This window comes from Daktulosphaira vitifoliae, unplaced genomic scaffold, assembly GCF_025091365.1.
Source record: "Daktulosphaira vitifoliae isolate Bord-2020 unplaced genomic scaffold, ASM2509136v1 Scaffold_5, whole genome shotgun sequence".
NCBI lineage: Eukaryota > Metazoa > Arthropoda > Insecta > Hemiptera > Phylloxeridae > Daktulosphaira > Daktulosphaira vitifoliae.
Window position 1 is genome coordinate 6,015,752 of NW_026099576.1, and position 14,408 is coordinate 6,030,159.

Here is a 14,408-nt window from a genome sequence, read left to right on the forward strand (position 1 = left end):
AAATAGTAATTACTGTCGTTTCAGTAGCGACCACAAACTCTAAACTTATACATTCCAACTAAACGATGTGCCAATGAAAACTTAAAAAAGAAAGTCATTTTGAGACAAAATATATGTTTTTTTTATTCAAATTTGAACTCGTCTCTTTTAGCACTACATTTATAAAATAATTTGGTATAAATGTCTAATGAAAATATCGCACAACTAAGTATAAAAAACATATAAAAACATCAAACATCTAAAAAATCCTAAAAAATGAAAAACCAAATTGTTTTGATGATGGAACATTTTAAAGATGATGTCATTTACTTTATGAAATATTAATCTGTTACATTTTAAAAAAATATGATTTTTCACCTTTCTGTTTTACTTTAAATTTAAATTTTTTTTTTAAACCCAAATTTGTTTATGTATAGTATAGAAAAAATTTTATTGAATACTTTGTTAGGGCATAAGTTATATGTATGTTAATTTATTACGAATTATCGTTAAAACATTGAAGGGTTTAGATAAACGAAATGTATTTGACAATAGATGCTGTTATTGTAATTTAATTTGTTTATCCTTCAACCGTGATCTCCGAAACTCAATAATTGTACATGAGAAATATGTTCCTTGCTTTTAGCTATACTAGTAATTGAATATTCACTATTGTCATTATTTTACCATTGAATCACAGTATTACTGTTGAGCCATTAAAGCTTTCCCCCAAACAAAACACATGGCTCACACAAATATTTATTTCGTAAACGTGCATTGTCTTCGCGTTTCTTTTCAATGAATTCTCCTACGCATTCGAGTAAATTGTTCACCTTCCATACTGTCACAAACCACAGTGATAGTGTTCTGAAATTATTTATCTATAACTACAAAAAGAAAAAAAAACGTAAAAATAAGTAAATAAGTATTTAAGTAGTTTTTTTTTTTCATTTTGTTTTATATTTTATTTTATTAGCATTATAAAATAGTAGCGAAAATAAAGCAAGCAGAAGTAAAAACAAAACAAATTGTATGTTAAACATTACATACAAGATTTATGTACACTTTATTATGACAGTTACAGTGTCAATAAAATTACACTAGCATAATTTTGTGTACGAATAAAAAAATACTTAATACTGACAGACAATGACAAGAATAGTAGCTTAATCTCTAATGGTTTTATACATGATGGCATTTTAGCCATCGGAAAAGTATCACTAGGAGTGAGTCTTAAAATTGGAGTCTATGGGTAAGCTGGCGCAGGCGCGTACGTTGGAGCTGGCGCATAAGAAGGTGCTGGCTTGTAGGCTGGTGCTGGTTTGTTGTAAGCTGGAGCGGGTGCATAAGTTGGTGTACCTTCTTTCTTAACTACAGCATTAAAACCGTTTTCGTCAGCGGTGTACTCGACAATCCTCTTGGTGCCATCAGGCTCAATCAAACTGTAGTAACCCTTGACATTCTTACCGTCACTGTATTCAGCTTGGCTTTTAACATCACCGGTGTAATAGTCGTTAACAGAGTATTCAAAGTTATATGGTCTTGGTGTGTACTCTGGTTCGTATTGCTTATAAGCTGGTTGATACGATGGTGCTGGTTGATACGATGGTGCTGGTTGATACGATGGTGCTGGTTGATACGAAGGTGCAGGTTGATACGATGGTGCTGGTGAATATGAAGGTGCAGGTGCATATGATGGTGCAGGTGAGTATGATGGTGCAGGCGAATACAATGGTGCTGGCGAATAAGATGGTGGCGGTGCATATGTTGGTGCTAGTGCATAAGTTGGCGCTGAAGCATATGATGGACGTGGGGAATAAGATGGAGCTGAGAGATATGCTGGTGCTGGCTTATATGTTAAGGCTGGTTTGTATGTAGGAGCCGACGGATATGAAGGACCTGAAGGATAAGTAGGCACTGAAATTGCCTTAATAGCAACCATCAGGCAGACCACTACGATTAAATGCTGAAAAAAAAGAATAAAATAAATAAATGAGAGATTTAATTCAAATTTATTTCTCGAGAAATAAATTTTTTTGATACAATAACGAATATAATTTGATGACATTGAGGAGGTTATAACAATTGTCTGTGCGATTAGACCCATTCAAGTTTTTTTTCATAACTATCGAATAGAAAGCAATTTTTTTAATAGTTCAACGTATTACTTGAATGTTTGTAATAAAATGAAATTTACTATAGTATAATTTAATTAAAATTAATAACAATCAAACTTTACTCTAATCATTGAATATTTATTAAACTTAATATTATAGTTATTAAAATTATAATATAATAATAATGTACACAATAAAGTAATTATAATTATTTTTATTTTCTAAATCCTTTAATTTGAATTGTTATTATAAACGGTGAAAAAAACAAATATGGTTGAAATACCTAATTTTGAATTTCGTCAACTTGGACGAGAGGTCAAACACAAATTTAATTGTACTTAACCTCGGTGAGTACAATTGTCACGTGTTCTTATGTAATGTGACTCATTTAGAATGCACATGTTAGTTAACATTGTAATCTACTTAGCTGATTTTGTCTCAGTGCCCTGCGGAGCACCTGAATTAATTTAACATTTTATTACACGCCATAAAAGTAGTAATAGAAAAAACTCATTACTCTACCACAAGTATTGAAAACATTAAATAATGATATAAAATGTTTATAAAACTTGATCTTCGAATAGTCTTTTAATGGAAATTAAATGTTATAAAGTAAAATGAACGTTATTTTATAAGCAAAATCACAAATTACTTATTGCTAACTTTCAAGAAATACAAAAAATAAAGTATATTTACCAAATTAATTATCAATACAAACGGCTAGTATATCGGTCATAGAATTGCTCACAAATTTCACAAATGTTAAAAAAATAACTTTTTTTATTTTTCATAAAAAAATCCAACTCTAGGGAATTAGTTTTTCATGANTTAAAAAAATAACTTTTTTTATTTTTCATAAAAAAATCCAACTCTAGGGAATTAGTTTTTCATGAAATATAATCAAGCACAATTTTTTTTAAATATAGTTTCCTCTCTTGGACGAATTTTAAAAACTTTGTACATTTTTTTTTTTTTAGCTTTTTTCAATTACCACGGAGAATTAATATTGTTTAATTTTTATTTTCCTGAATTTAATAAAAAAAAATTATAATTATAACTATTAAGAAAAGTTATAAAGGGTATAAGAACTCGTCAAAGAAATTATAACATTGATGTACAAATTGACGTTTTTCTAATTTTCACTATGATATAATTTTACAAAAATTATATTCAAGATAATTAGTCTAATAAAAACGCTTTAATTTGATGTTGCTTAACTGAAATCCATATTAGACAAGATATATGTTTATATTTTGTTTTACTTTATGTAAATTTACGTGGGTTGCATCCTACCATCGACTTAAAAATTTATTCGAATTGTTTATAGTACTATTAGCAAATCAAATGAATTATATGTGGTTTTAATTAATTCTAATTCTTTTGGCCGTGGGCGAAAATTAGGACATTAGAGAAATTCAAAAATATAAGTTAAATAACTATTAGAAAAATATATCGTTATTATGTGAAATATTTTTTTGCATAACACTTAAAATAATTCAATGCAAACATTTTCCCCTAGAAAATGTTATTTGTTAGTGAATTATTTATAGTTTGAAAAATGAATTCGCAAAATTTGTCTTTTGTTTTCAAGTGATTTAATGAGATTGAAAGATTAAGGATCATGTTTATAGCTGATTCTTATAGATAAGTTTTGTTTATAGTATTTTTAAGCTTGTTATTTAAATATCTTAAGCACGAATTATTCATAAGAATAAACTACAAATATGATCCAAAATATGCGTACTTTTTAAACATTTTTATTTAAACCCTCAATACAAATAATAAAGTAAAATACAATTATTATTGTTTATTTGAGGGTGCTATAGTTTTTTACTCGAAAAGTTAATTAAATTTGTATTTACTTCAGCGTAAATATTGACTCCGTATTGTAATATTAGTGCAATATGAATGAACTTATTTCTGATTATGTCAACCGTAAATTTAATATTTTATTGCATTATCCTTTTCAATAAAAAATAATAAAGGAAACTATTACTTCGTTTAATGGTAGAAAATTTTAAATCTATTAATATTTTGTAAAATGTTTAATTAAAACTGATTAACTTACGAGCAGATGATATACATCTTAACTATTTGTATAAATTAACATCACTGTTGTTTTTATCAAAGATGCAAAACGTTACAATTAGATTAAGTAATGACGACATGCGTCGTTCGTCAACTCGATGAAGATAAAAATAGATAAGTAGAATAGTTTTAAGCTTAATCAATGCGTAAATAATTGATTTTTCCGGTAGAACAAGCACAGTAATATCAATTAAACTATGATGTAGTGTATTATATTATACTCACTTTAAACGACATTGTTTCCTTATATTCTTGGAGTGTACAAATCGAACCGGTCCACTTACTTCGAATGGGATGATTGTACGACTAAGAGCACACGGTTTTCGGTTTATATACGAACAAAGTTGAGGACCGGGCGGTCCATATGACAACCGTGGCGTGGGGGTATTGTCGCTATGGCTCTGTGACAGCAGTATTTCCCGCCACCATTACAACCCTCGGGGTCTACAAGACTCTAGGGGAAAAACTAAAGCCAATGACTAGTAGTTATAGCAATATGCAAAAAAAAAATAGTGTTCGAAAAAATCGACGTGTCAATAAGTTATTAACAATGTAATAATAATAATAATAACATGTCGGTTATTATTAATATTTTAACAATCGGGTCAAGAACATTGTCGCGACAAAATTTTTATCGGAAAGCGTGAGCTTTGGGGCACTAGGAGACAGAGTTCTATGAGCGATATATTTATGTGTTTGTTCGTGATTTAATAACAGATCATAACGTGCTATGATACTTTAAAAGTTTAAAGTTTTTTAGAGATCAACGAACGAAACACTTCGTGAACGTTATAATTTGATAAGATTAAATGTGATAACTAGAGTTCTAAGTATAAACTATATTAAACTTTAAAAAATTATCCTACTTAAAACCTTTCATTGAAAAAATATATGCATAAATTTTAACCAAACCCTAACGTTTCAAAATTGCCACAGTGAAATATTATATTACTAATGTATATTTCCCGCATTAAAATACACAACTAGAATTTAGTGAGTCAGAATTTATTCATAAGTTTTTTGTAAGAATTAAGCAAATTTAAAATAATAAATAATACATGCTGCCGTACAATTTAATTTAAATGCAGTCAAATCAAGACACTCTGTTTTATTAGCATTTATATTATAATTTTGTTACATAATGAGCATGGAAAATAAGTTCCTAAAATGGATTTTTATTGTTAGCCAATTATCATCATAATTAATATTAGTTTACTTATCACAAAATATAATTATATTAGTAAATTCTAGTGTGTTAAAAAATACCTAAATATTTATTATAGTATAATATTATTTAAATTTTATTTATTAGTAATCACTGAAATTCTATTTTATAAATAATTGTATAGTAGAATTTTACTAGGCATGCAATCATTTTTAGCCATTTTGCTATAAAATAAAATGTCACCCTCTTAACTTGACACTATTAATAGAGTTATATAAAAATTATTGTTAAACCATAATATTTAGAATAATGGATTAAGGTAAGGGTGACTTAATAACCCTCTGAATGTGTTCCAAAAAAATTCTATGTTATGTTCTTTATTATTGTTCATATCAAAACAATTAAAAATTGGTCTACCAAGTAATTAAGAAAATCGCTGTGTACAAATATTTAAAATATTAAATTGATTTGATAATCCCTTTAGGTATGTTTCTAAATGATTATTAGGTTTGTTATTTTCATCAACTGAGCTAGTTCAACTAATCATAAGCAATTTAGCAATTTATTATTATAATTTACAAATTTTATTTATAAGTATTTTATTAATTACAAATAACAAAAAAAATTAACTTTCTACATTTCAATTTTATTCGAAAATCTCCTAGTACTCCCCTAATTTGAATAAGACTTACAATGTCAAATTCTTTTTATAATTGATGTTATTCAATAGCTATTACAACAAAAAGTTTGTAATAATTTATACTTAAGTCAAGACTATACGACATAAACAATAGTACTATGTCGTTTTTGAAAAAATATCGTTTTATTGCTTAAACAAACATATGTGTTCATAATTATTTATTATACATAATTATTTTCGGAAAGTTTGTCATTAATGGTTAATATATTTAAAAATATTTCTATAAAAAGTTACCAAATATTACAATGTTACTTTAAATCCAGGAAGATGATTTTTCTCCAATCGTCAACTTGCTTAGCTCATATATTTAATATATTTAATAAGCCATACATTTATACTTTAGTGTAAATATATGACTTATTTTATCAAATTTTCCAGTTCCTTTCAGTATACATTTTTGGAGACGCTTTTAAATGTTTCATAGTTTGGCTATTAATTTTTTTTAACTTTTAGTATGTTGTGTGAATAATTTCAAAAAAATAGAAGTATTCTCAGATTATAAAAGAAATAAATGATTTAAGTAACACTTTCTTTTAAATTTCGCAAATAAAGTGGAACCGCTCTAGTAATAAAAATATCATGTTGATTACATCTAAAATTAAAAGTTTACTAGATTATCCACGTGTCTTACTAATTTGTGTCATACTCATGGGAAAATACATTATGCACGAGTTACTCGTTGAGTTTTATAATAATTCATTACACAATTCGATATAGGCACCATACCTATAGCGCAGCATTAAAGTCTTTCGGTATTGTAATTTCGTTTAAAATATACACTTGCAACAGGCTAATTGACACGTTAGGATTTTCAATTAATCACTCAACTGTGTTCGTCAAAATTAAAAAACCGACTTATCTGAAATGTAGAGCGGGCAGTGATATCAAATTATTTCATTGTGTAATAGGTTATACTACTTAGAGCACAATCCGCAGAAAGTAAGCCTGGTTGCATTCTTAGTGATGTATTTTTAGTACACATGAATAGTAGACAGTGTCTATGCGTCATCGAGCATGGACCACAAAATATGAGTTAATATTTCCAGTGTTAGCAAATGGAAGTAGTGAAGTTTCTTTTGTACTGACTTCTTAATCGGCTAATATACTTCTACTGACTGATTTCTGGTGTATGACACACACTTAGATAAAGAAAATAAAATGTTTTTGTTTATGCGAATTGTTTCGAAGTAAAAAATTACACTTTTTTTATTTGACCGCAATAAAAATTTATGTGGAATTATTTTTTGTACTAGTTTACTACGATCTAGTCAATTTTTGAAATGTTATTACGTTTTATAATTTTTTTCGAAATCAATCAAACCAGCGGGTAAATTAGTATACACAGTTATAGTAGAATGACTATTTTCTTACGGCATGTAAAATAATTTAGCGATCACTGTTAATGGGAAATTTTAATTCACGTATACCTAATTATAGTCGAATTACTTTATAAACCGACTACCAACACATAGATGCAAATTATTATACAACTGTTTTGCAATTGAACTTGTTTTAGTCAAGATTTGTTTTTTTTTTTTGCAAACTTCATAGTCATGTCTCCAATAATTATTTATATTTTCCTTGAAAAACAAATTAGAGTTTATACTTTACAAAGAGACTGCGCTATATTTGTAAACACAATAATCGTAAAATATTGTCCGTTAAGGTCAGCATTTAAAGTATTAAGATGAACATTAACATCGATTATGATCTGTCTCACGAAGGTACATGCATAATAGGCAATGGCACAAAAGAAAAAGTGAAATTATCTGTCCCACTGACAAAAATCAACACATTATGCAAATTCATGCAATATTGACGCGTGAAAAAAAAGCTAGTTTTATATCAGATTTATTTGGATTACCAATAATAATTTAACTTAGCAGTTCAGACCACACATATTCATTATTATTATATATTCATTTATCATATTACACCCTACACTTTTACCAAAACTACAATGAAAATATTTGCATATTGGTGACATGCTTTAAAACTCACGTAGTCGACATAATATATACTATTAACGTATCATTAGCAATAGAATCTACTTATTTGGCTATGACTGAACTTAGATTGATCAAGTAATTTTTAATATAAAATTAAACACACCATGGTTCAATTAATACCTTCTCGGCATCGAAGCTAAAAATTAGGTTTTGTGTACTCGTTAACAAACAATATTAAGTCTAATTAAACTTGAACGCTTTATTTTCTGATTTAATTATTAATAATTTTGCCATTGCTATAAACATGAGAAAATAAAAGTATCTCTATTAGTACACAAATTAATTATGCAATATACATAATATGTCTTAAGGTTTTGTTTTATAAATTTACAAATTATTTTTTATTTTTAAAAAACCTTCAAGCATACATATTTTGTATAGATTGGTTTTATAAATACTGAAATATATATTTAATATGTTAAATTACTTCTTTTAATTTTTTTTTCCATCAAATCATTTTATTAAATTTTATTATGTTTATACTTGTATAATTCCACATAATTTTTATTTACTTACTAAAATGATTTAAACTAAACACAGAACTGTTTGACAAATTCAATATTTCCATTCTGTTCTTTTAGTAGTCATTAAGAAATTTTCCAAAGGCAGTTGATGAAACTTATGACCTCATTGAGAAACATTATTTTAGGTGTTGTTTATTTTTTACATGATGACAGCTTTTTATGATGTGTCACACTCATTAGTTACTATTGAAAATATTTATTACAAAAAAATTATTTGTATACAGCATTTTTTAGCCGGTTTTTATTAATATAATTTTAAAAATAAATTAATGTAAAATTAGTTTTTTTAAATATATATTTTTTTTCATGCCTTTTATCAATTTTATACATAAATATTAGTTTTATAAAAATCACCAAAATAATATTATTTTAATGTTTTCATGATTTTATAGATTCAAAAACCTAGTGATCTATTCTAAAAATGTGTAATTATTTACTTTGAATGATAAATTTTTAAAAGTTGTATTCTTTTTGTTATATTAATAAATTTTAAACATACCTAGTCAAAAATTAATATTTATCTATTATTGAATATATGATAAAATGTAAAATATATCAGTATTCTTACTCTCGATAAACTTTTTTTGTACATGAATTAACTTTGATACTCAAGAAATTTTTTATTTTAATATTGAATTTTCTTAGGTAACAAGACTTTGATGAGTTCACTAAAAGAAACTCAGGAGATATTTGAACAATAAAATGAACTAATATTCGTTGGTTGGTTTTTACGGAGTCATTTTAGCACTCATATAAGGATACCCACTGCTTTGTCTAGTAAACAGTTGATGCTGTTACAAACTATATTTGTGATGCTTATAATTAAAAATTATAAAAATAGGTCAATTAAAAAAAAATAATAATACGTTATTATTAAATAAAGACGTTTCTATTAAAGTTTGTCTGAAAAAAATTTAATACAGTAATAGTTTAAAATAACATAACTACTCTAACAGTTTTTTAGCTAAGTAAATTATGAAATTTATTACAACATAATTAGTTAATAATATAATATATATATTATTTTAATTAGTATGATGGTGTACTGTATTCTTTTTGGCTTTGTGCACTGTAAGCAGATGTTTCTTTGTTATAAGCTGGGGCAATTTTGTTGTAACCATTACCTTCTTCTTTTTTCACATCAGCGTTGAATCCATTTTCGTCGGCAGTGTATTCAACAGTTCTACGGGAACCATCAGATTCGACAAGAGAGTAGTATCCTTTTACGTTGTAGCCATCACTTTCTTCTTTTTGGCTTTTAATGTCGTAAGTGTGTTCGTCATTTACGTGATATTCAAAGCTGTATGGTTTTGGAGAGTAAGATTCCTCGTTGTAGGATTTGTGTTCTTGGTAAGCTGGTTGTTTACCATATGAATGGGCCTGTGTGGGGTATGACTGATGTTGGTTGTAGTCTGGAGCAGAGTGTGATTGGTGTTGGTTATATGATGGTGTAGAGTAGGATTGTGGCTTTCCATAAGCTGGTGTAGCATAAGACTGGTGTTGGTTGTAAGCTGGTGCAGAGTAAGATTGTTGATGGTTGTGGGCTGGAGAAGAATATGCTTGTGGCTTATCGTAAGATGGACCGGAGTGCGATTGGTGTTGGTTATATGATGGTGCAGAGTAGGATTGTGGCTTTCCATAAGCTGGTGTAGCATAAGACTGGTGTTGGTTGTGAGCTGGTGCAGAGTAAGATTGTTGATGGTTATGGGATGGAGTAGAGTAAGATTGTGGCTTTCCATAAGCTGGTGTAGCATAAGACTGGTGTTGGTTATATGCTGGTGCAGAATACGATTGTTGATGGTTGTGGGCTGGAGTAGAGTATGATTGTGGCTTATCGTAAGCCGGTGCAGCATAAGACTGGTGTTGGTTGTAGGATGGTGCAGAGTAAGATTGTGCCTTTCCATAAGCTGGGGCAGCATAAGACTGGTGTTGGTTGTAAGCTGGTGCAGAGTAAGATTGTGGCTTTCCATAAGCTGGGGCAGCATAAGACTGGTGTTGGTTGTAAGCTGGTGCAGAATACGATTGTTGTTGGTTGTAAGATGGAACAGAGTATGACTGATGTTGATTATATGAAGGTGTGTTGTATGATTGTGGCTTATATGAATGGGAAGAATAAGATGGGGCAGCATATGACAGTGATTGTGAACCATAGGCTGGTGATGAAGGAGTGTATTGAGCTACTGGATATTTGGGTTTTTGGTATGATGATTGAACGTCATAAGATGGTGAAGAATGCGATAATGTTTGGTAACCGTTTTGACCATAACCTGACTGTTGAGAGTCAGTACAGTCAGTTGATAATACATAGCTGCATTGGATAGCCAAGCAAGCAATGATCAAGGTCTAAAAAATATCAAATTTTTATTTTACTTTATAAAAATATTTACATTTCAAGTACAAATAAAATGACAACATAAAATAATTAAGAGTAATCATTTGGAATGCATTATTTTTATTGGTTATTAGTTAATGCAGTAATTTTATATACATTTTCTTGTACAGAATTATTCCCGTAATGTTTTTTTAAAGCAAAATAAAGAGTCAGTGGAGATAAGCATAAAAAAAATCTATTAAAGCTACCTTAAAGTCACCTTAATACCTTAATGGTGAATTTTTTATTTTTCCTCTGCAACCTATTTATATTGGAAGTACTATTTTCATTATTGACTATTCAACAAAACAGAACGTGACAAAATTTTAATAGTGTTATATAAGAAATTTTTTTATTATATATTAGAGAAAAAAATTGTTTGCACAAATGATGGAATGATAGCTATACAGAAGATATGTAGAAGGCGACTACAATATCACACTAACTAAGTTCTAGAACAAAATCAAAAATATTCAATGAAAAATACAAATTTACATCATAAGGTTAAAAATGTAATAATTCTGCTTCTCTTAAAATATTAAAATTATAGCGAAAAATATAAAAATAAAAAATGTATAAGTGTTCAAATAAATTAATAAAAAACGAAAGCAGTCACATAGTATGTATGTTGACAGATTTATATCGACTCCAAACCGGTTTCGAGCGTTGACTGTACGACGTTATTTAACGGCGCCAGTATTCAACGAAAGTAAAAATAATTATCGACTAAAAAAACGCGTTCTTATATCGCAGTGAAAAGTATATTTCATCATATAATTTCTTGTAAATTTATTTTATCAAAATATTTCGAATTTATAACTATAATAATCATTATTTAAGAGATATGTAAATAAAATATATAAATTATAGGCAAAAGAATTCTGAGTTTCAAACAATTAATGTTACAGATATATTATTTAGTTTGTTTCATGTATATAGCTTACATAATTATTTTTCTCCATTAATATTAAACCTACCATTGTTATATTATCATTAAATTTTCATCCCACATGTTTTGTTTTTTGATTGACACTTTAGCATGTCATGATGCTACTCTAGACGCATATAATATTGATCTATCGCTGTCTAGCAAGTGACAGTTTGTTAACCCACTATAACTTTCATTAGAGTCTCATACAGAAAATTTATCATAAACTTAATGTGGTAATCAATTTAAACTTTACTTTGATTTTTTGTTGACTTAAAATAATGAATATAACAATTTATAAGTTCTTGTAAAAAAAATGACTTTTAAACTATATTTTGTACATCATTATTTACATGAATTATTTGCTTTTGATGAAATAAACATAATTTGGTAACATTTTAAGATAGTTTTACTTATAATTACATAGTGGAGGTCTTCTAATGATTCTTTTGTTTTTACTTTTCGTTCAGAATGTTGACTTTTTTATATTTTTTTAATCTTTAACACTATAATGAATTATCAATAATAATTTCATGTCTGTTTTATTGACGAACTTGAGTGATTTAGTTGTATTATAATTATATCTGATATTTAATTTGATTTTGCTATCCTATTCAATAAAAATTTACCAGTGAACTGTATGTTATTCTAATGTAAATAGTTGATTATTGTGAAAGTAGAATTAAAACATAAATTCGACAATGAAAATAATATCCTTGATACAGTTATTTCACATTTATGACAAATATTGTCCTCTAACTCTGGGAGGTTTACTGTATGGTCACGTATCAGAATAATACATTGTGTTTAATATTTTATTTTTATTCGATATTTTTTTATTTCGCACATTTATTTGCATAAAATATATGCAAACCATTTTACTATTGAGTAAATAGGACATGCCCTTAAAGATTTAATTGAAGTATTATTAATATTGGACAAATCATTTCGTATCAATCAATATATTTTTAGCGTATTAAATTTTTTTTTTTTTGCATTATTATTATAAATATTACAGTTTGATAACACAAAAGTAATAAGACTACGTGTAATTTCAAAGGACTGTAATTTAATACAAAATATATTATACATTTTGTAATTTCCCATCCCAGTAATTTTATGTGCAATTTTAATGTAGTTGGAAAACATAAGTACGAAATGAATATTATTGTAACATAAATCTGTTTATAAATTTATATAAACTCTACTTCAAGGATGAAATTTAATCAAATTAGTTTCTGATATTTCATTTTAAAATATACAATGTAGTCACAATTATATTTTTACTATTAACGATTTTTAAAAAGTTCAAAAAGTAAATAGATTTTCAATAGTATATTTTTGACTAAAATTAATTTTTTCAGGAATAAATATATTAAATTAGATTATTCCTAATCATTCAAATCATAAATAAATAACGTAAAATAAATATTTTTTATATTTATGAGACATATTAAGAAAGTAACATACATTATATCATCGCTAGAATTTTCGTTTATTTTATTGTAAACTTTAGATTCGTTACATTAGAATTATATTTCTCAAAAAATGATTTATACTTTGAAGGATTTGGTTAGTATATGTTGTAAGCCACGTTTGTTGCTAATATATTCGAATCGTCCATGGACATTGTGTAAATCAATTATGTTACTTAAGAAACAAAAACTGTACTGATGTGTACTTAAGGTAAAATGTATTGCCAAAAATAAAACACCAAAAATCGGGTCATTCGAAACATTTGTAACTATTATCTATGCGGTTAAATACAAAGCTCATCACGTCCGGCGGAACGATAAATGAAATACATTTGCCAGTCATCTACTTTGAAGTGTTCTATTAGATTACACAGATATTTGCTTCGAATAATGGGAAACCGTAGATATTTTTTAAGATCGTTTTATTTGATTTATGCATAAACATAATACACAGCCATTATAGCTGACATTGACGTATCCAATATTAGACACAAACCCCGTAAACATGTAACTGAACATAAAAATTAAAATTTACTTACTTTAGCTGCCATCTTCGGAGTAAAATAAATAAATAAATAATTAAAAAAATAATTTAATGATCACAGATTGAACTGTAAGATAATAATGGTATCAAATACGATGGAAGCAATTAATTTATATCATAAACATGATAGACGTAGATCAGCCCTACTTATGCCATATTGTGGTCACCTTAAAGATGGACACTAATAATTATATCCTTGTGCCGTATGTTCACATTTTTCAAAATATTATGTTTATTATGAAGTAGGTAACACGCATAACTATATCCTGGGGCTAAGAATCGGCCGATAGGTCCTTCCTCGTCGTCAAATTATAATACAATTTACAAACTGGTGTACCGATAAATATTAATTATATTACTTCATATTAATTACTTTTATAATAGTGGCCCAAAACAACAACAACAAATAACTAACCCGGCTCTATAATTTTTCAAAAGATATCAACATCTTTGGCCCCGTTTAAAACGGTAATCACAGAATTCACGTACCAGTTTCGGTATCGTAACA

The 14,408-nt window shown here is 27.5% G+C and overlaps 3 protein-coding genes across 4 annotated transcripts in view; 1 reads left to right on the forward strand and 2 right to left on the reverse strand.

Annotated features, from left to right (window-relative positions):
- The window catches only part of LOC126907402 (Kv channel-interacting protein 2-like), a 383,598-nt gene that overhangs the window by 188,466 nt on the left and 180,724 nt on the right, over positions 1 to 14,408 (forward strand). The window lies entirely within an intron of this gene.
- On the reverse strand, positions 890 to 4,550 carry LOC126907404 (adhesive plaque matrix protein-like). Its single transcript, XM_050688671.1, has 2 exons — positions 4,410 to 4,550; positions 890 to 1,945 (listed from the first exon to the last, which is right to left on the reverse strand). The coding sequence occupies exons 1-2, from the start codon at positions 4,419 to 4,421 to the stop codon at positions 1,226 to 1,228; spliced, it is 732 nt and encodes a 243-aa protein (XP_050544628.1). The 5' UTR covers positions 4,422 to 4,550; the 3' UTR covers positions 890 to 1,225.
- Positions 9,372 to 14,029, reverse strand: LOC126907372 (adhesive plaque matrix protein-like). Its single transcript, XM_050688596.1, has 2 exons — positions 13,896 to 14,029; positions 9,372 to 10,925 (listed from the first exon to the last, which is right to left on the reverse strand). Exons 1-2 carry the CDS (start codon positions 13,905 to 13,907, stop codon positions 9,612 to 9,614), a joined length of 1,326 nt encoding a protein of 441 aa, XP_050544553.1. The 5' UTR covers positions 13,908 to 14,029; the 3' UTR covers positions 9,372 to 9,611.